General features: G+C 45.6%; 1 protein-coding gene across 2 annotated transcripts in view; it reads right to left on the bottom strand.

Annotated features, from left to right (window-relative positions):
- The window catches only part of FZD3 (frizzled class receptor 3), a 69529-nt gene that overhangs the window by 14662 nt on the left and 32117 nt on the right, over positions 1 to 22750 (bottom strand). For both annotated transcript variants that reach the window (XM_075860852.1, XM_075860854.1), the window contains exons 3-4: positions 17937 to 18133; positions 14539 to 15556 (exon numbers count right to left, since the gene is read on the bottom strand). In XM_075860852.1, coding sequence (XP_075716967.1) covers positions 14539 to 15556; positions 17937 to 18133 — 1215 coding nt within the window. The remainder of the gene's footprint in view (positions 1 to 14538; positions 15557 to 17936; positions 18134 to 22750) is intronic.

Genomic DNA, 22750 nt, shown 5'->3' with positions numbered 1-22750 from the left:
CACACAGTGCAGATTTGCTGTAGATTTTGCATGTATTCTTTAAGCTAAATACAGGAACGGAACCTAAACAAAAAATATATAGGACGGCCTTAGGCCTCATGCACACGACCGTGTTCGGTCCGTGATATACGGTCCGCATGTCGGCCGCTTGTCCCGGACCGTACAAAGTACAGGGAGCCGGGCTCCTAGCATCATACTTATCTATGACGCTAGGTGTCACTGCCTATCCACGTAACTACTGTCACACACTAAAACATGATTACAGTACGGGACAGTAGTTCCGCGGACAGGCAGTGACCCCTATCGTCATAGATAAGTGTGATGCTAGGAGCCCGACTCCCTGCACTGTGTTCGGTCCGGGACATGCAGCCGACATGCGGACCGTATATCACGGACCGAACACGGTCGTGTGCATGGGGCCTTAGAGATCTTCTCTCCTGGATCAAATTCTGTTTTTTGCTTAAAGGGTAACAAAACGTTCAACAAACTTCTGACATGTCATAGTGACATGTCTAAAGTTTTGATCGGTGGGGTCTGAGCACTGAGACCCCCACCAATCGCTAAAACGAAGCGGCAGAAGTGATCGTGTGATCGCTGAGCCGCTTCGATTCGGTTTGGCTTTTCTCGGAAAGCCGATGTAGCGGTGAACGGACTCATAGACTTTCTATTGAGTCCGTACACCAACTGCTCGGCTTTCCGAGAAAAGCCGAACAGAAAGCAAGCGGCTCTGCGATCACACGATCACTTCTGCCGCTTCGTTTTAGCTATCGGTGGGGGTCTCAGCGCTCAAAACCCCAGTGATCAAAACTTCTGCCCTGTCACTATAAGGGTATGTTCACACGCAGTGGCTTCAGACGTAATTCGGGCATTTTACGCCTCGAATTACGCCTGAAAAAACGCCCCTAATACGCCTACAAACATCTGCCCATTACTTTCAATGGGAATTACGATGTTCTATTCCCACGAGCCTTTATTTTACGCATCGCTGTCAAAATACGGCGCGTAAAATGACGGCTCGTCAAAAGAAGTGCAGGACGCTTCTTGGGACGTTTTTGGAGGCGTTTGTCATTGAATCCATTGAAAGAAAGCTCTAAAAACGGCGCGAAAAACGCGAGTTGTTAAAAAACGTCTGAAAATCAGGAGCTGTTTTCGCCTGAAAACAGCTCCTGATTTTCAGACGTTTTTGCTCACTGCGTGTGAACATACTCTTAGGGTATGTTCACACGGCAACGCCAATTACGTCTGAAATTACGTTGATTTTCAGACGTTTTTGCAAGTGCAGGCGTTTTTCGCGCCGTCCATTACGGACGTAATTAGATCTGTTTTTCAATGGAGTCAATGAAAAATGGCTCCAATTACGTCCCAAGAAGTGACAGGCACTTCTTTGAGGCAGCCGTCTTTTTACGTGCCGTCTTTTGACAGCGGCGCGTAAAAAAAAGCCTGTCTGCACAGAATATCGTAAGACCCATTGAATTCAATGGCCAGATGTTTGCCGACGGTTTGGAGCCGTTTTTTCGGCCGTAATTCGAGGCGTAAAACGCCTGAATTACGTCCGTAAATAGGGCGTGTGAACATACCCTTACATGTTAGAAGTTAGTTGAACGTTTAGTTACCCTTTCAAAAATGCATGCAAAATCTGCACTTTGTGAACAAGGCCTAACACAGAAAAAGGCTGCATCCACCAGAATGCAAACGCACCAGAGATTTGCATATCATTGGATCTCATCTGATCTGTTGTGTCTAAATGGATTTCAAGTTGCAGAACGGTGTCTGCGTCTTTGCACTGGACTAGTGAAACCCTAACTTCTATGGAGTGGACTAAACGTTGTGCTACTCAAACTGCAGGAAGTCACATCTTTCTATAATAATTGCATTCCACGAGTAGCCTCGGCCTTAAAGGAGAAGTCTGGAAAAACCTGGAATTTCTCATTTGATAGACAAGCGAGATTTTACAAAATTGTAATTGAATGAAGGAAATAGCGCCACCCTTCATTCAGGCCACAATGGGTACTACAACAAAGAATGAATTTCATATAAAAAAAACGAGCATATTCCACCCATGTAACTTAATAAACCTCATCACGGCAGTAATTAATCCGGGATTCCTGTACGGTTCCACCAAATCCCAATCAATCAGAATGACCTGGCTGTGAACTAGGCTTTTAGCAGAAGACCGGCAATAAAAAAGCCCCATTGTTGAGAAGTCAGTTTCATCTTTGTCGAATGATGAATGAAATGTTTTATAAGGAGGAGAAGAAGTGCTGAATCTTATCAGGCTGTAACCAAACACTTGAAGAAAGTCTTTAATTTAAAGTTTTGCCAGGTCCATTATGCGAGCGGCTCTCCGAAACTTTATGCAGCCACCTCAGGAGAGAGCGGAGCGATAGTCTCAAGTTGTGCAGATAAAACCTGAGCCTGAAAGCGAGACCTCCGGATCATGTTGCTGTGAAGAGACATCGACAGTCAGAACTGCTTTTCTAAACTGGAAATTCAGGTTTCTCCATGACCTCCAATCTACCCACGAAAGCTCTAGATCTGGGGATATACACCGCACCGCCGGCAGAGCCGTAGCCAGAGAGTAAGGTCGGGGGTAGAAGAAGACCTAGACTGAGATACCAGCAGAATATGAAACAAATATTGGTGCAATTCAAGTTGCATGAATATTTACGCCCTTTAATAGATGTCAATAGTAAAAGTCGCATGACGGTGGTGGTCCCCAATAATGTGCACAAGTGTTTGCGGCTCTTGGGATATGGGTAACTACAAATTTGGTGCGACCCTATGTCGAAGTCGCATTGAATTGCACAAGAGGCTATGGTTACAACTGGAAATGTTAGCTGATTTTTTATTGGTTTGTGGTTCGCCGATCATTAGGATTGGTTGGGCCAATCAACTGGTGAGGTCTGAGATTTGCTTTAGGAAATGTTAAGAAAATAATAGACGAAACGATATGGACTGGCGAAGCTTCAATTCGGGCGAAACTGTGAATCAGGGGAAACGATTTACTAATCCCTATTTGAAACTATTCTGTAAAAGTCGCATGATGGTGCACTGCTAAAGTCATGTTTTTCGTGGTGTAGGAATTGCGTGGCTTTCTACTGCACTATTACTACTGTTTGCGTCCCCTCAAAACCTGACAATTCAGGTGGAAATTCTGAGTACCCCCCACCCGCATGTCACACTGATAGGAGCCCAGGAAGCTGAGATATAAGGAGCTGTTTGGTAAGGTTCCCATGAGCTGCCTGTGACATGGAAGCAAAACTGCGCTCACTGATTTACATATATTTGCCCTGCATGCTCAAGGTTGGCTTCACACGTTGCGGTAGGGTGACACGCCGCCACAAAAACGGATGGCAAGACCGCATGCGTTTTGACACGAATTGCTGCGGGTTTGCAATGCGGTTATTGCAAAGTCGCATTGAATAGCACCAGATACATTCCTATGGTGGCAACTAGAGATTCAAGATTAGCTGAATTTTCAATTGGTTGGTGGTTTGCCGATCATTAGGATTCACCGGGCGAATCGACTGGCTAGGTTTGAGATTAAATTTTGGAAAATAATAGACAAATTGATACCCCCATCCTTTATGGACTGTAGAATCTGCAACTTGGGTAAAACTATGAATCAGGGGACTTGATTCACTTATCCATAGTTAAAAATTTTACGTAAAAGTCGCATGATGGTGCAGTCCTAAAGTAATGTTTTTTTTCGGTGCAGGAATTGCGTGGTTTTCTGCTGCGTCAGTGTGTACTCTAACTCCACTCAAAACCTGACAATTCAGGTGGAAATTCTGAGTATTCCCCCCCCCCCCCCCTGCATTTCACACTGATAAAATAAATGCCCAGGAAGCTGAGATATAAGGATCTGTTTGGTTGGGTTCTCATGAGCTGCTGTGACATGGATGAAAAACGGTGGTCGCTGATTAAAGGCCCATCCGTAAATACGGATCCGTAGTCATTTATGTCATCCGTAAATCATCCGCATGTACGGCGTTCGTAAATACGTTCTGCGGTGCATCCGTATTTACAGATCCGCAAAAAGAAGAAAACCACAAATGATGTGCAACATCTGCAAACCTGGCGTCGCCTAGCAACGCTTCCGTAATTACGGACGGCTACCGGTGCACATCTGTAGCTGTCAGTAAGTACAGAAGCGCCCATAGACTTTTATGGGGAGTTTGTGCCATAATTATGGCCAAAAAAAGGACATGTTCAATCATTTCTACGGCACTGACACCCATCCATAAAAATACGAAAAGGTGTCTGTAGCCCATAGAAATGAATGGGTCCGTAATTACGGATGAAAAACACTGTCATGTGCATGGGGCCGAACATATATATGCTCAAGGCTGGGTTCACACAGTGCAGTAGGGTGCCGCGCAGTCGCAAAAACCCAGGGCAAAACCTCACGCGTTTTAATGCGGGTTTGAAATGCGGTTATTGGCTGAGCTGTTTTTGGTGAAACATGTAAAAAAATGTGTTTCACCTGTAAAAACCGCATGGCAAAATGGCAGCAATTTGCGGTAAAGAACGTGTGGCACATATAGTTCAGCGTGAGCGCTTCTACAGGGCGAGAACCCCATCAAACAGCCCCTCCTATCTCAGCTTCCTGATATGGGATAAGTCCAATATTTTAATTTTCGGTCTGGAGCACGGTGATTTATCCTGTGTAGGTGGAATTATATATACACACAGGGCCACAGTCCAATATTCCAGATTCCTACGGGACCGGCGTCGTGCCGGTCTATGGAGGACAGAATATAATGCGAGAAGAAACCGGAGAACCTTGAGGAACCCACAAAAACATGTGGACAACGCCCAAACTCCATGTCGATGAGGTTCTCCTCATTTCCAAGTTAACTCTTTACTATCCACAGGGTAAGGACACCCATCCCTCACCACAAACAGATGATATCATAATCTGATTGAGGTGGAGTCGTCATAATGTTGTCATGGTAACATATGGCATAAATGCCCCTCGCCCCCTCCTGGCAGATAGACACGTCCCTGAAATCACCGCAGAGCAGAAAACAGCTGCTGAATGGAGAATTATAGACAACGCCGCAGTAAATCCACATAATAGGGGCGAATAATTATTTACTACGGTCACCAGATGCTCAGCGGACTAATGGCCACTTACATGAATAACTCCAGCTGATACTTGTCCTGTAACATATAGACATGATTTAAGAATCTGTGCTGCGCCTCTAAGTGATTCATGAATAAAATGCAGGAAATTCAGTGACTACTGACACAAGCACTGTAGAAGAAAGGTATTGGCAGTGTAATTTTAATTCTGGATAATAACACATTTATAGGATCTGTTGGGTGACAAACCCTATGGGCCATCCGTGGCCTGGTCGGCGTCAGCACCAGACATACCCGGGCAGATGTGAGGTACTAGTGGTGAACTTGCTTTACACTTCTAAGCTGAGGGTGGGGTGGACAGGGGTCCATTGTGACTGTCACCCAAGGGCCCACATATACCTGGAGCCTGCCCTAGTGGTTGTCAAAGTATTAGACCAAAATAACTCAATATAAGTCCCTGGGTCCCCCTTCCAGACGGGACCGGCTGTCCCTGATGGCACCCAGAGCTTGAACCCACAATCCCATACCTGGTGTCTGATCCAGAATATGGTCTGGGGCCTGTATACAGGGGGTCTGGTCTGGGATCTGTATATAGGGGGTCTTGGCCTGGGGTCTGTATGAAGGGGTGTCTGGTCTGGGGTCTGTATAAAGGGGATCTGGTCTGAGATCTGTATACACGGGGTCGTGTCAGGAGTCTGTATACATGGGGTCTTGTCAGGAGTCTGTATACATGGGGTCGTGTCAGGAGTCTGCATACAGGGGGTCTTGGCCTGGGTTCTGTATGAAGGGGTGTCTGGTCTGGGGACTGAATACACGGGTCTTGTCTGGGGTCTGTAAAGAGGGGGATCTGGTCTGGGGTCTGTATACATGGGGTCTTGTCAGGAGTCTGTATACATGGGGTCTTGTCAGGAGTCTGTATACATGGGGTCGTGTCAGGAGTCTGCATACAGGGGGTCTTGGCCTGGGTTCTGTATGAAGGGGTGCCTGGTCTGGGGACTGAATACACGGGTCTTGTCTGGGGTCTGTAAAGAGGGGGATCTGGTCTGGGGTCTGTATACAGGGGGTTTGGTCTGGGATCTGCATACAGGGGGTCTTGGCCTGGGGTCTGTATGAAGGGGTGTCTGGTCTGGGGTCTGTATACATGGGGTCTGGTCTGGAGTCTGTATACAGAGGGTCTGGTCTGGGATCGGTATATGGGTCTGGCTCAGGGTCTAGATCTTTATCTAAGGGGTCTGGTCTGGGGGTCTGTATTAATTTTGGGGTCTGCTGAAGGGGGTCATATGTATTATTTGATCCATAGGTTGGGGCATGTCCTGTATACATTTCTATGAGTCTCCCTGATTTTGCATGTATGGTATAAGGGCGACCCCTGGACGTCTATTTCCAGGTGACTTTTGGTATTTTTGGAGGGGGTCGTTTAGAGAACATTGATTTGCTGCTTTGGTCGTGAGGTTATTTAACACTTCAGAAGCTGGACCAGAATCGCGTCCCGCCGTGTTTGATTATATGGGGAATGTATTTAGATAAGAGGGAAGTGGTTTATGATCGCCGGTGATTAGTGGGACAGAAGCGTTTGTATGGGAATGTATACAGTTTACATGAGCGCAGTGCTGCACACTACTCCAGAGCCTCAACTATGCCACGCGTATAACACGACACCAACTGATCAATGAGATGATGTAATCACAGGACGGCGTAAAAAGTGACATCATCTCTGGTCATCAGGGAGGTTATGACCCCCCCCCCCACAGATATAAAGGGGACCACCGTCCCAGGGGGAGATGTACACAGGGTAGAGGAGCTTTGTCTTTGCTGCTGTGCCGCAATGCATGATGGTCCTGGTATTAATATAGTAATTCAGAGTATTTGATATCCCATTAATGTCGGAATAATGGAATGTAACTGTACATAAACTCAATAATAAAGGATCCTCCTGAGCTCCCCCTAGTGGTGACTGCAGGCAGATTACTATTGAGTTTAAAGTATACGGTAACCTCCTCAGCTCCCCCTAGTGGTGACTGCACGCAGATTAAACTCAATAATAAAAGTATATGGTAACCTCCTGAGCTCCCTCTAGTGGTGACTGCAGGCAGATTAAACTCAATAATAAAGTATATAGTAACCTCCTGAGCTCCCCCTAGTGGTGACTGCAGGCAGATTAAACTCAATAATAAAAGTATATGGTAACCTCCTGAGCTCCCTCTAGTGGTGACTGCAGGCAGATTAAACTCAATGATAAAGTATACGGTAACCTCCTGAGCTCTCCCTAGTGGTGACTGCAGGCAGATTAAACGCAATAATAAAGTATACGGTAACCTCCTGTGCTCCCCCTAGTGGTGACTGCAGACAGATAGAACTTTATCATTTATCTCTATGTCTATGCAGAGGATTTGGTGCTGTGTATCAGAAGAACGGAGCTGACCTGATGGTGCATCTGAATGTTGCTACCATCCTGATGTCTGAGCAGATGAAGAAAGTGTAGCACAGGACAATGGATTATGGGAAATCCGCAGAGTAGATCTAGTTACGCAGCAGCTGGTTCCCTGTATCCAGGGAGTAGTATATACATGACACTCAACTGTTCCACTGAGCCATTACACATTGGGGCATTGAGGCTGCAACACATTCTGCTTCTTCAGTAGAAAGCAGCAAGGAATTAACTGTTGAAAGACTGGTTTCCGTGACTGGCGTTGTCCTGTATCTGTTGTGCCGTGTATTTTTGTCTGAGTTGGTGTGATGTCCCGGACGCCATGTTTACACCGAGTGATGATGGGGAAGACTGGTCACTATAATGGAGCGTTGTCAGTTTAATGACATCCTGTTTCCAGCGCACTTTTCCAACATAATCTAATCACAGCCCTATATGCGCTCTGGCTTCCTGTGCTGCAAGATATATATTTTTTTTAAGAAAATCTAGAAAAAGTTAAATGAAAAAAAAAATAAAAAAAAAATAAAAAAAATAAAAAAATGTAAAAAGATAAAAAATAAAAATGATTTTAATTTGGGTATCTTTTAATTTTTATTTAACAAAATACTTCATTGGTGATCGGATTGAAGCTTTATATTCTTGTGGACATATTAGGAAAAGTTTCGGCTTCCTCGCAGCTCGAAGGAGTGATGAAAAAAGTGGACAATGTAGATGAAAAAAGTCAAAAATAGGGATAGGACATTGGGATTAAAGGACCAAATACAAGACAGGACTTGACAAGACTCATCATAGCCAAAGTGTCCCAATAACACAAGCCCAATGTCCCAATGACAGCCCCAGTGTCCCAAAAACCGTAACCACAATGGTAACGCTGACAGGCACAGTGTCTGCATAACGGTGGGCATCCCCAGTGCCCATTACTATTGACAGACACAAATCCTCAATAGTAGTGACAGCCCCAGTGCCCCCATAACCGTGACAGTCACAATGTCTCTATAAACAGTAACCACATTAACTCTGCCAGGCGCTATATCCCTATAACAGTGACAGTCACAATGCCCCGATATCGGTAACAGTCACAGTACCCAAATAATGACAATAGTCCCAGTGCCCCAATAACGGTGAGTCACAGTGCCCCATACCAGTGACAGCCATAGTGCCCCAATACCAGTGACAGCCAGTGCCAGCCAAAGTGCCCCATACCAGTGACAGCCAGAGTGTCCCCATACCAGTGACAGCCACAGTGCCCCCATACCAGTGACAGCCGGTGCGCCATACCAGTGACAGCCACAGTGCCCCATATCAGTGACAGCCACAGTGCCCCCATACCAGGGACAGCCACAGTGCCCCATACCAGTGACAGCCCCAGTGCCCCCATACCAGGGACAGCCCCAGTGCCCCATACCATTGACAGCCCCAGTGCCCCCATACCAGGGACAGCCACAGTGCCCCATACCAGTGACAGCCAGAGTGCCCCCATACCAGTGACAGCCAGAGTGCCCCCATACCAGTGACAGCCAGAGTGCCCCCATACCAGTGACAGCCAGAGTGCCCCCATACCAGTGACAGCCAGAGTGCCCCCATACCAGTGACAGCCACAGTGCCCCCATAGCAGTGACAGCCACAGTGCCCCATACCAGTGACAGCCAGAGTGCCCCCATACCAGTGACAGCCAGAGTGCCCCCATACCAGTGACAGCCAGAGTGCCCCCATACCAGTGACAGCCAGAGTGCCCCCATACCAGTGACAGCCAGAGTGCCCCCATACCAGTGACAGCCACGGTGCCCCCATACCAGTGACAGCCACAGTGCCCCCATACCAGTGACAGCCACAGTGCCCCATACCAGTGACAGCCACAGTGCCCCATACCAGTGACAGCCACGGTGCCCCATACCAGTGACAGCCACGGTGCCCCATACCAGTGACAGCCATAGTGCCCCAATACCATTGACAGCCAGTGCCAGCCAAAGTGCCCCATACCAGTGACAGCCAGAGTGTCCCCATACCAGTGACAGCCACAGTGCCCCCATACCAGTGACAGCCGGTGCGCCATACCAGTGACAGCCACAGTGCCCCATATCAGTGACAGCCACAGTGCCCCCATACCAGGGTCAGCCACAGTGCCCCATACCAGTGACAGCCCCAGTGCCCCCATACCAGGGACAGCCACAGTGCCCCCATACCAGTGACAGCCAGAGTGCCCCCATACCAGTGACAGCCAGAGTGCCCCCATACCAGTGACAGCCAGAGTGCCCCCATACCAGTGACAGCCAGAGTGCCCCCATACCAGTGACAGCCAGAGTGCCCCCATACCAGTGACAGCCAGAGTGCCCCCATACCAGTGACAGCCAGAGTACCCCCATACCAGTGACAGCCACAGTGCCCCATACCAGTGACAGCCACAGTGCCCCATACCAGTGACAGCCACAGTGCCCCCATACCAGGGACAGCCACAGTGCCCCATACCAGTGACAGCCCCAGTGCCCCCATACCAGGGACAGCCACAGTGCCCCATATCAGTGACAGCCACAGTGCCCCCATATCAGTGACAGCCACAGTGCCCCCATACCAGTGACAGCCCCAGTGCCCCCATACCAGTGACAGCCCCAGTGCCCCCATACCAGGGACAGCCACAGTGCCCCATACCAGTGACAGCCAGAGTGCCCCCATACCAGTGACAGCCAGAGTGCCCCCATACCAGTGACAGCCACAGTGCCCCCATACCAGTGACAGCCACAGTGCCCCCATACCAGTGACAGCCACAGTGCCCCCATACCAGTGACAGCCACAGTGCCCCCATACCAGTGACAGCCACAGTGCCCCCATACCAGTGACAGCCACAGTGCCCCCATACCAGTGACAGCCAGTGCCCCCATACCAGTGACAGCCACAGTGCCCCCATACCAGTGACAGCCAGAGTACCCCCATAGCAGTAACAGCCACAGTGCCCCCATAGCAGTAACAGCCACAGTGCCCCCATACCAGTGACAGCCACAGTGCCCCATACCAGTGACAGCCCCCTCATCCTGTAATATAATCCGCTATAATCTGCTGACACTAGTGATTTTTACAATGTGCAGAAAATCCGGGACACATCACGTGTCAGGAAAGAAGAAGAAGATCGCGGTTTACATCGGCCGGAGATATTTTACAGGGGAGACGTCAGAACTTGTCCGCTCATTAATAGTCTACAACCAAAAATCATAAGAAATCCATTAGAGTGAGGAACGCAGACCCTATAAATGTCCGTCACCTCCGCGGCAGCGTTACAAGAGGGGCGGCTGATGTCACGCACACATAGATGTCAATGTATCTGGAGATACGTGACGGCAGCGATCATGGGGGGGCATTACAGAACCCTACAGGGAACAATCAGCCATATTCCCCCGCCCCACAGTCAGCATCTGTCCAGCTTGAAATGGCTGATAACAGGGAACAATCAATTGAAGTCATCTGTCTGTATTACCGCATTGCATATTTAGTAATAGCTGCCATTCAGGAGTCTGGGAAAGCTGGGTGACCACCCATTTCGGGGCTGGAATAAGGGCTGTGGTTGTCACCCAGCTTTCCCTAAGGCCTTATTCACACGAACGTAATATAGTTGAAATAGGAGGACGGCTCAGGACAAGAGACGGGGGGTATCACGATAAGCCAGACACGCTCTTTGTATATGTGATATATCTCTTGTATGACGCACATATATATGTTCTTCAAAGCCGCTCGATCGCCCCGCACCGCTCCTCTCGCCTTGATATTGACCCTCTCGGCCCGCAGCACAAGTTAATCTGTAATCTCTGACAATGCGAATTGTTTCATCTGGCAGCTCAATGATATTTACTTATAGACATCAAAGAAGCCTTCATCATCCTCATCATCCTCACTGCCCCTCTGTCAGGTGCCCGCAGGCCGGAATCGATCGTTATTAACCCTTCGCTGATCCTCGTCTTCAGATCTTCCCGCTCATGGGAATTTTTGGCCTACCCGACCAGACTGACAAAAAACATGGATCAGGTTTATAGAAAGGTCTTGACAGTCCGATCATCTAACCGCCATCTTGTATCATGCGCCACGGCCAGGGATCGAACGCCTGGAGCAACCTCGGAATAAGTAATGAGATTCTGCAACCAATGGCGACTTCTATTTCTACCATGACTATTACTAATAATGAAGTGATAATATTACGTTTTACAGCACGTTGTAAAATGAGAAGCTTTACTGGATTGTATCCTGAGGTGCTGACATCTAGGGGCCAAGAGGATAATTACAATCACATAAGAAATATTAACCAATTAACCATTTCGGGACGAAGCCAGTTTTTGCTTTTTCATTTTTCACTACCCGCCTTCCAAGAGCCATCATATTTTTATTTTTTTCATCAATAGAGCGGAGTGAGGGCTTATTTTTTTGCCGGAGGAGTTGTAGTTTCTATTGGCACCATTTAAAATACCATAAAATATAGTGGGAAACCGAAAGAAAAAATTCTTTGTGGGGTGGAATCGGGAAAAAACGCAGATTTTTTCCATCGTTTTTTGGGTTTTGTTTTAACGACTTTCAGTGTGTGGTTAAAACGACCACTTATCTTTATTCTGCGGCTCAATACCATTACCAAATTTTTATAGGTTTTATTATATTTTACTACTTTTACAAAGAAAAAAATTATTTATTAAAAAAAAAAAAAAATCTTTTGTTTCACCGCATTCTGAGAGCTAGAACTTTTTTATTTTTTCATCGGTTGAGCGGTGTGAGGGCTTGTTTTTTGCGGGACGAGCTGTAGTTTTTATTGGTATCATTATCTGGAACATACAACTTTTCGATCACTTTTTATTAAAAAAAAAATTAAAGTTAAGGTGACCAAAAAACAGCGATTTTTTTTCATTTTACGGCGTTCACCGTGCGAGTTAAATAATGTTATATTTAAATATTTCGTACTTTTACGGACGAGACGACATCCAATTTTGTTTATTATTTACATTACTTCAGACAACAAAAAAAAAAATTGGAAAAAGGTGTTCTTTTGGAACTTTTAATATTTTATATATTTATTTTTTTACACTTTTCATTAGTCCCCCTAGGGGATTTGAACCAGCGATCGTTACTAATACCTTGCAACATATTGTCATTTTTACAGGTTTCTCTTAAGGTCTACATGCAAACTATGGCTCTCCAGAAATTGTGGGATTATAAGTCTCAGCCACTATGAAGTCTCACCAAAGCTTCCCTCTCAATACATGGATAACGTTAAAAAATTTAAGCACTTTGGGCTGAAAACAAGTCTGTGCAGAATAAAGAGGCAGTCTGCTGTACAGCCGATAGAAATTCCTGTAACTGATTCAGTACATTTGGGCTGGATCAAGGGTCTTGGAGGCCCTTGTACAAACATCTGGGGGCTTCCTGACATTTTTTTTATTCTGAAGGTAGTAGATTGAGAGTAATACTGCCTAAAACCGTCTAGTGCCTAAATAATACCACCATACAGTGCCAAATACTGTACTGTGCTCACATATTCAGCTGGATTCACACGAGCATGTTCGGTCCGTAAAGTACGGTCCGCAAGTCCCGGACCGGACACACTGCAGGGAGCCGGGCTCCTAGAATCATAGTTATGTACGACGCTAGAAGTCCCTGCCTCTCCGTGGAACTACTGTCCCGTACTGAAAACATGATTACAGTACGGGACAGTTGTCCCGCAGCAAGGCAGGGACTCCTAGCGTCGTACATGACTATGATGCTAGGAGCCCGGCTCCCTGCAGTGTGTTCGGTCCGGGACTTGCAGCCGAAATACGTTCCGTCCTTTACGGACCGAACATGCTCGTGTGAATCCAGCCTTACTGCCATGTAGGGACTACATTCAAGAGCACATACGGTGCTATCTAGTGTCCAAATAATAATGCCAGTGGAGGCCCTAGGGCAATTGCCCCCTTTGCCCACGCTATAATCTGGCCATGGCTACACGTACCCGTTCACCTAGAGGCCTCTTCTACGATTTTTTTTTGCAAAAAATGCACAAAGGAATGGAAATAAGAAATACCTGTCGGATGAGTCTACTGAGTAAATACTGCCGGGGCATTAATGTTACTGGCATTGTGTGCTGAAACACAATACCCTTCTTTTATGTTCTGTATGAAGTGTGTGCCCCTACCAGGTTTATTTGCTGAGCCCGGTCTTGAGTGCCTTAAAAGCAGAACGTGCAGCCGAGACCAGTAACAGGAAACAATCCTCCCATTCTTACCAAACCCAAACCGGGGAACGAGCCAAAGCTCTTAAAATGTCATGGTGTCTACTGTACCCGTGTGATCTCAGTATATAGGAAAAATTTAATAAAATCTAAAGGAGTCTTAATGTGTCTTTCATAGCACAAATCTGTAAAATAACCCTACGCCTAAAGGCGAAGGTATAAAATGGTGCAGCAGTGGAAATATGTGACATATAATAGTGATCATAGGAGGCTGGGAGTTCTCTTTACTTCCTGTCAATCATCCCAATGACACTAAATTCAGCCTTTCGCAATTAGTAGAGCATGACCTGGCACATCCGTGCATTACATGGACAACCCTTGGATTTTTTTTAATGAGAAATGTGTAATACTTCATTTCCCCTGTGGAGGCACTGCAGGGAAATTGAACACTTGCTTCCCTGTTCACCCACAACTGATCGCTGGGGGTCACATCAGCAGAAAAGATTGTCATCAGGGGACCCATCTCACTTAATTGGATTATCCAAAATAGACAACCCCTTTAAGAATATACATAGGGTGGTACTGTTTAGTAGTATTAACAGTGCCACTGTTGTAGGGTGAAGAACTAGGAGTATTGGAGGCATAAAAGAGTAAAGTCCAAATTTTTGACAACGTCGAATTTCCCATGCTTTTTACATATTATAGAAGCCCAAGTCCACCATTACTGGATGATCAGGTGCCAAACCATGTATTTTTACCAAGAATTCCTCCTCTACATATCTTGATAACTGAACCATTCAACGAGTAGATATCATTAATCCCAATGTAACATTCTTTGGACCCTTACCTGGTAGGGGCATGGTATGTGATATTCCTTGCAACGTTCCTGGATCCACGTGGTCTCCCAAACCCCTCGATATGCCTGCTCATAAAAATAGCAGCCTATCACGATCAAAAGGGGCACAAGGTAAAGGACACTGAACACGCCAATGCGGATCATAAATTTCACCAGTTTGTCCTGATTTTCCTTTTCTAATGGAATTTCTATCCGTACTCGGTTCAAAGAAATAATCCCAGCCAAAAGGAGAGATACGCCGACCACAACGTTCAGGCAGAGCGGGGCCAGGACAAAGTATCTCAATGCGTGAACATCATAGAGGCCTACAAAACACACTCCACTGATGTTGTCTCCTTCGATTTTGTTCATGGCTAGTAAGATGATGGTTAAGGTTCCTGGAATGCCCCAAGCGCTGGCGTGAAAGAATAGAGCTTTCTTCTCAATGGCTTCACTCCCCCATTTTGGAACAGCAGCCAAGAACCACGTGATGGTAAGGATGACCCACCAAACACTGCCGGCCATGGTAAAGAAGTAGAGGACCATGAAGAGCATGGTGCAGGACTTGTTGTGAGATCCTTGGGTCACAGTAGAAGCCTTGAATTTGCTGGGACTGGCTGAGTTGCATGCTACACGATCCTCCAATAAGAACCCAATGAAGAAGATCAATGACACCATCATGTAGCAGACGGCGTAAAATATGATGGGTCTCTCTGGGTAGCGAAATCTGGTGACATCAATAAGAAACGTTAGAAAGGTAAAGAGGGTGGCAGAGAGGCAAACTATGGATATTACTCCGATAAAGTATCGAGCAAATGCGAGTTCTTCTCTTCGGAAGTACATGTGTGGGCAGGGTGGAGAGCAGTCGCGAACTCCTAGAAACGAGTAACCCAAATCTGGGTCAATTTTTAGCTCCCGTGGACACCAGAAGCCATAGTCTTTTTGCACTGCTAGAAGGGTGTTGTCCGTAGGCTCGCTGGAGATGCTGATGTCTACCAGACGGGGATAGGGCTCATCACAATCTGGGAACCTACAATACAAAAAAATAAGACATATGGTTAATAAGACATGTTCTGAAGAACCTCTGAAGAACATTAGAGGGCGCTATCCCTCCAGTATTTGTTGCCTTTAAGGGAATGGGGGGGTTAATTATGGATCCCATTAATTTGCATACAAGGTGGATGGACTCATTAGTCAGCAACTTAAATTCTGTTTGGCACAGTCTTCCATAATCATGTCCACTGTAGCGAATATCTTGCAGTGTATGACCCTTTAAGTGCTCCGAAAAAACTGGAGAATTGGTCAAATTGGGGGCAAATTTTGGCATCTATGGGCAGCTTCAGTCTAGTCTAACCAGAAGTGATTGTCATAAGTGGAAGTCAAGGTGTAATAACAGACACAGCAGTAAGGGTGGCCCCACACATAGAGATAACACCCCCCATGACCCTTGCAATTTATGTTTTTTCCCGAAAGCCCCCGTTTTGCTTTACTGTTGCTCCATTCTGTGACCTGACCGTACAATGACATGCAGTCAGGATCATTTATTAACACCTGTCCCCCACCCCCTTCCTTACCACAAGCAGTTATTTTTTGAAGACAGTGGGGGCCGTAATAACAGGTGGTATCCAGTTTCGGACCATCCAAATCCTACCAGTTCGAAAGACACTCTTGTGCTATGTATCAATAGTATCTTTTCTAAGAAACCTTTACAGCAATTCCACCAAAAATGTGGCATATGTTTTTTTCAAAAAGTTTCATAAGGCGCCTCGTTGCAACTTTAACTATAAAACTCATCCGTAAACATGGCTCAGGTTCTAAGTTATATACATATTTTCTCCATTTTAAATCACAGATACATTGGCTCCATGTCAAGCAGTATCGGGGTTTTGCACTGCGTATTTCGGCCATTTGGCTGGAAGCGTAAAGACCATAAATAGCTGAAATTCCAATATATGTCATGAAGATGAATAGTACTTTCATTAGGCCATTACGTGGAGTGAGAGGTCGGCTAACGCATTTCACGCCATTTTATATATTATTTATCCATAATTGGAGAATTCTGTCTAAACCCCAAAAATAAAATTTTGGGGAAAACAAAAAAGTTCTCAGTTTCTCGGAGATTGACTGAAGATTGTTGTTGTTGTAACCTTTCCCCTTCGTAGTAATTTATAGTACGGGACTGTGTGTCAGCTGTCTCAGCCCCGACCTCCAGGTCTGGCCATAAAAAGAGTCTTCTTCACACAGAGCTGTCTATTAGAGGTGGCTGTCACAATGGTGCGAGATTCTGCACTCTCAGACTCCTGCTTTCCGTCAGGCTGGGTAAGGCTAGAGAGAGATGGCTACAGTGGGGACACGCGTATCAAAAGAACGGCGTGAGAATAGTGGCGTAACGTGCATTAAATAAAATGTAGCGCCATATGTAAGACGTGCACCATTTTTAATCTTGTTCTGCTAACAGTATGGCAGATTTTGAAAAAAAGGTGCATCAAAGGGGCGCGACTAAACAACTTGCGATGGCTGTGCCAAATGTATTATTGATTTGCGCCATTTTGTATCTACGTCAGCCCTGTCTAGTATGTTGTGACTTGCTCAAAATATATTATGTGGAGTGTGTCATCTTGATAAATTTGGTGCAATTATGAAGGGCAAATGCACAAACTGTAGGTTTAGGTGCCCAAACACGTTAGGGCCTGTTCACATCACCATTCGCTTTCCGTTCCGGGGTTCCGTCTGAGGTTTCCGTCATGTGAACCCCCGCAACGGAAAGTGACAGCACAGCTTCCGTTTCAGTCACCATTGATATCAATGGTGACGGAAAAATCACTGATGGTTTCCGTTCGTCACCATTCCGGCAGATTTCCGTTTTTACGACGGAATCAATAGCGCAGTCGACTCCGCTATTGATTCCGTCGTTAAAATGGAAACCTGCCAGAATGGTGACGAATGGAAACCATTAGTGATTTTTCCGTCACCATTGATATCAATGGTGACTGAAACGGAAGCTGTGGTTTCAGTTTCACTTTCCGTTGCGGGGTTCACCCGACGGAAACCTTCTACGGAACCCCGAAACGGAAAGCGGACGGTGATGTGAACAGGCCCTTAGATAGTCGGACAAAATTAGCGGAGATTTTCCATGGACGGAATGGTTCGGACATTTTTCATCTAACGTATACGGGAACCTTTAGATCTAAGGGCCTGTTCACATCACTGTTCGCTTTCCGTTCCGGGGTTCCGTCGGAGGTTTCCGTCATGTGAACCCCGCAACGGAAAGTGAAAGCACAGCTTCCGTTTCAGTCACCATTCATCTCAATGGTGATGGAAACATCGCTAATGGTTTCCGTTCGTCACCATTCCGGCTGGTTTCCGGTTTTCCGACGGAATCAAAAATAAAATAAAAATAAATAGATTACCGGCTGCATTCCATCTCCTCCGGCCACGAGACGCCAAACATATCCATGAGTTTATGGCATTCATTGTATGCCCGCTGGCATAACCTGCGGCACGGGAGGGTGACCCGACCGTATTCAGTGCAGACGGGCGCATACAGCGCACACAGGAATGGCGTGAAGTCTTTGGAGCATTCAAGGTTTACCATGGGGTGAAAAGGCTGGAATATATAATAATAATGAAAAAAATATTAATAATGGGAAAAATAATGAAAATATACAATAAAACATAACGATTATAAAGAAATAATATTCTACGTATGAGCATGTGACCACAGACAGAATTAGAGGTTAATCAATAATCATCATATATATATAGTCATTGATAAAAACAGGTGCAAAGGAAGAGAAGATCTGTTGCCCATAGCAACCAATGAGGTTTCTTCTTTCATTTTCAAAAGGGCCTCTGCAAAATGAGAGGTGGAATCTGATTGGTTGCTATGGGCAACTGATCCACTTTGCTTTGCACCATTTTTGATAACATTAAGGTTGAGATGCGACATTTATGGGTCGTCTATAGCTAATCAGATGATATAACAGAGCACTGTTTTACCCCGACTTGTCCTGCCCACGGCGTTTACGTTTTTACTTTAATAGATGACAAAACTTTATTGTACAGGGCATTATGATTATGAGGATACCATACATGTGTATGTTCCAGGGAAAGCTGGGTGTCAAACAATATGGCCGTCATTCCAGCTTCGGCGGGGGGGGGGGGGGGCGTTACCCAGCTTTCCTGAAGACATGAGCCAGGATGCCGGATGTAGGCAGATTTCAGGAAAAGCTGGATTGACGCTCCCTATAATTGCACACGTGTTAACTGCCACCCAGCTTTCCCAGAGACAGATATAAGTATATTGAGGGCGGTCGGTGTGTGTGGGGTATTTAGATAACACACCTGTAACATAGGAGGGAATGTTTCACACTGGGAGGTAAGGAGGATGGGCAGTCTCGGGGGTTGGTAACCTGCGCGGGTGATCAGGATCTGAGCAGGTATTACGAGGTGAGATCAGTTTTCATAATCTCGAATCGACACTGATCCGCTCCTTGGCTCCGGGGCCAAATTATAATTAAAATGGATTAAGGTTAAATTATAGGATACGATACCCCGATGAGATTTACTCAACGCAATCCCATGTTTATGGGACAACCTACAGACCCCCAAAATCCCCCATCACAGGAAACAGGGATTGGAAAGGTTGGATTTTTACCTGTCCCAGGACTGGTTATACGTGGGCCCCTGGATGAGAGATTCACAGTGGGCCCCAGTCTATCCCGCCATTGGCTTGACAAGCATAGAGCGTGTTTACTTAGACCACATGGGCCGGGTCTATTTACAGGTTGGTTCACCTGGTACTGATGCCAGCACTTACATCTCCGATTTTTTTTGTCTCTCCTGAGATACATAGAGCCAGAGGGGTTAATCTTATCCCCTTCATTCATAGAAATAAGGCCCTGTTCCCATCTGCACTATGGCTTCGGTCCATAACATAAGCCATAGTGATGTGCTGGATCCATCATAACTTCTAGTCTTACTGTCAAATGTGACAAAAACCCAGACGGGGTCCTGACAGGACCGCTTAATGTAAACAATGCCCAACTTGCCCATTTGGCGTATTCATAGGGCACTCGGCTGCCCATCTTATGCTGAAGCTTGCATGTAACGCAAAAGCCATGCCTGGGCGTTCAACCTAACCACTAATGCCCTTGTATCTAATGACGTCATGCAATATGAAATATATTCACTTTAGTACAGTTAGTGGCTATGTGGATTAGAGGCCCTCAAGGTATAGGGGCTCGGTTGTGACGGATACCTCTGCAACCGCCATAGCTATACCATTTCTTGTTATCAAAAAGAACGTGAAAAATCAAAAATTGAAAAATCTCTTAACACACATCAAAATTTTTTCCCATTTCTAAAAAAATTAAACAGTTAGGTAGCTTCCACCACACAGGAGATCCAACGACAGATAAGGATGGCTCACCAGCTGTCGGCGCTCCATCTGTCTGTTTATGGCCACCCTTATTCATGGCACCAAGCAAACAAGGTCCGGCCTGATCCACACGAACTAAGATTACGTAGAAGATTAAATCCCCGTAACAGGGCACGAAAAAAACCACCAATGGTGTATTACAAGTCTAACCAACCAGGCTATCCTGATCAGACGCTTATGCCGAGCACTTTAACCCATGTGTCTTGTCTGAAGGCCTTTCCCATGGGGTCATTGATTGATGATCCCGGAGCATAATTTAGATAATGAGGAAGCATCGTTCAGGTACGTGAGCAGACATTGACCACAGAGCGTGGGAGAACCACTGAATCATGGTGAAGAGCTTAGACGGGTCTAATTTTGTTGGCCCCAGAACGGTCTGCAGTTTTTTGAGGAACTCTTGGCACTCAAAAGAAAAGGTTAAATCCTTTGTTTTTATTGAAAATGGATGTTGACAGTGCAATATAAAAACTCTTCGAACACATTGTTGGTGCATGGACCGCAGGTTGAACGCAGCTTTCCAGGTCCTGGTAGCTGAGGAGCCCAAAGGCCCCTTTGCCATAAAGAGACTTATTTTTGAGTGGCCATACACTAGAGATTTTGGATAGCCAAAATGACAGATTTAGACCATTACCTGCCGACCGTCAGTGCCTTTTTGTGACACGAAGGAGCATGACAGATGCCGACCGAAGACGGATATCTGTGGAAAAGTTAATTTGCTGTGTAGGCCCACACCAGGCCACAGATCAAGGCAGAGGGTTCTTTGTCCCTTTTGCCCAAAACAACAACAACCTTCACAGACCGACCTTCAATGACAAATTGTTTAGAAAATGGCCGTCTGAAACCCTGTATGTATAGCCATCTTTAGGCTTGTAACATTTTATAGTATTGCTCTTAGGCTTCAGAAGACGAGAAGATGTTGTAGACCTTGGCCTACAGAAGACGTGAGAGAGAGACAAGGCCTTCAGCACAGTTCACAAAATCTATCCCATTACACAACATCTAAATGGCGATTCTTGTACTTTACTACACTGGGCCTTAAGAGAACGTGAGAAAGATCTCAAAGACCTGTGTCAAATAGATGAAACTCCATACTCTTCCAGGAACCAGTCGGCCATAAAACTCTTAGCCTAAAGGATGTAACAGAAGGACGGGTTTTATTTGTTTAATTATGGATATGAAAACTAGGAGAGGCTTTGTGGTGAGACAAATTGTATACGCAAGACCTGGCACCTAAAGTCAAACAGTGCATAGTTTTGCGAAATGTCTCCGACTGTAACCATTACCATGGAAACCATCGTAAAATATGTATACAGAGGTATCATTTATTCCCCCCAAAGGAAGTATCACTTCAGGTACCTTAAATGCCAAGAACAAAAGCAAACATCCGTGTAACATAGTAACAACCAGCCCCAAACCAACGTTCTCCACACTCAAGAACGTCCTCCAAAATAGTACAAGATGAAGACATTTAGTAGGGTTCTCAATGGCTTGAAGGTCTAAAAATGTGACCACCACTCAAGATGGTGTTCGGAGTGGTTGTCACACAGTAGTCACGTTCTCCTAGACTCTTCATATCTAGGAGAAGTTTTACTCTGGATCAATCATGTTCGAGAGCTAAGAGGATTTTTTATTTGCCAACTGTAGAGCAATCATGGTCGATAGCTCAGGGGATTTTATATATGCCGAGTGAACCAATCCTTGAGTAGCAATGCCACCGGTGCACTACAAATAAAGGACGGGAGACAGAAACAGCCATGCTAGTCGAATGGTCCTTCTGTTGTCCTACTCATTCCAGGACTCGCTCTTCCCAAACTGCAATCCCAAATAATTATTAGATTAATTTTGCATATTAGGCATAAAAAACGCGACCGGCCACATTCTGTGTTCCTCAACGCCTCAAACTTGTCCACTTTTGTTTCAGGAGGAGTCAAAGTTGTCATGTCTAAACAAATGGAAGGATGTCTTCCTAGTCAAAATTTTTAGCTGCAAACTAGGACAAAGATAAGAGACGTAGACCCTGCCCAGAGTGTTCAAATTGAAATTAACGGGGCCTTTGTCCTCGTTCTGTACCCTCCTCCTCCTCTTGAATTTTCGTCCCCGTAGTCATGGGAATCTCCTGCTGCCGTCCCTTCAAGCGTTGCAACAGGCCAAGCTTAGCAAGGGGGTGTGAAAAGGGTACCAAGTCAAAGGCCAGATTTACTTCTTGGAAAAAAAAAAAATATTTGAATACCAACTTTTGTCAGGTCACAAAAGACTCTGTCACCATGGAAACCATTTTCTGCGAAGAGATTTTGTGCACAAAAGGATTGCCGTTTACAAGTAGCCCTGAGATTTCGTTTCTAAGATGTGGGAAGAAAAGGAAGAATTTGCCAGTCACTATACATTTTGGTTTTTTTTTTTTATAAAAAGAAAAGTTTTAGATTTAAAAAAGTTAAAAACAATTTTGAAAAAACAAAAAACACCCCGAAAACCGAAAAGTCAAATATGATACAAGGACAACTATATAACGGAGCTGATTTGTGCCGAATGATCAGATATCATGGATTTTCATATATAATAATTTCTGGATTATTAGATGCTGGATTAAAACAATTCATAAATGTAATTTTTATCAAATTTTTTGAAAAAAATTTCCTTCTCTACTTATGCAATTGAGGATTAAGCAAGAGCATACGTGCTATAGGGGTAGGTCATGTGGCTGCTATTGGGCCCTTGAAGACAGAAGGCCCAGTCCTGTTTGGTCCCCTCCACAGGGGCGGAGCTATAGAGGGTTCCGCGATAGCA

The sequence above is a fragment of the Rhinoderma darwinii genome, chromosome 4, assembly GCF_050947455.1.
Source record: "Rhinoderma darwinii isolate aRhiDar2 chromosome 4, aRhiDar2.hap1, whole genome shotgun sequence".
In the NCBI taxonomy this organism is placed as follows: domain Eukaryota; kingdom Metazoa; phylum Chordata; class Amphibia; order Anura; family Rhinodermatidae; genus Rhinoderma; species Rhinoderma darwinii.
This window is presented reverse-complemented; position numbering and strand designations above follow the sequence as displayed.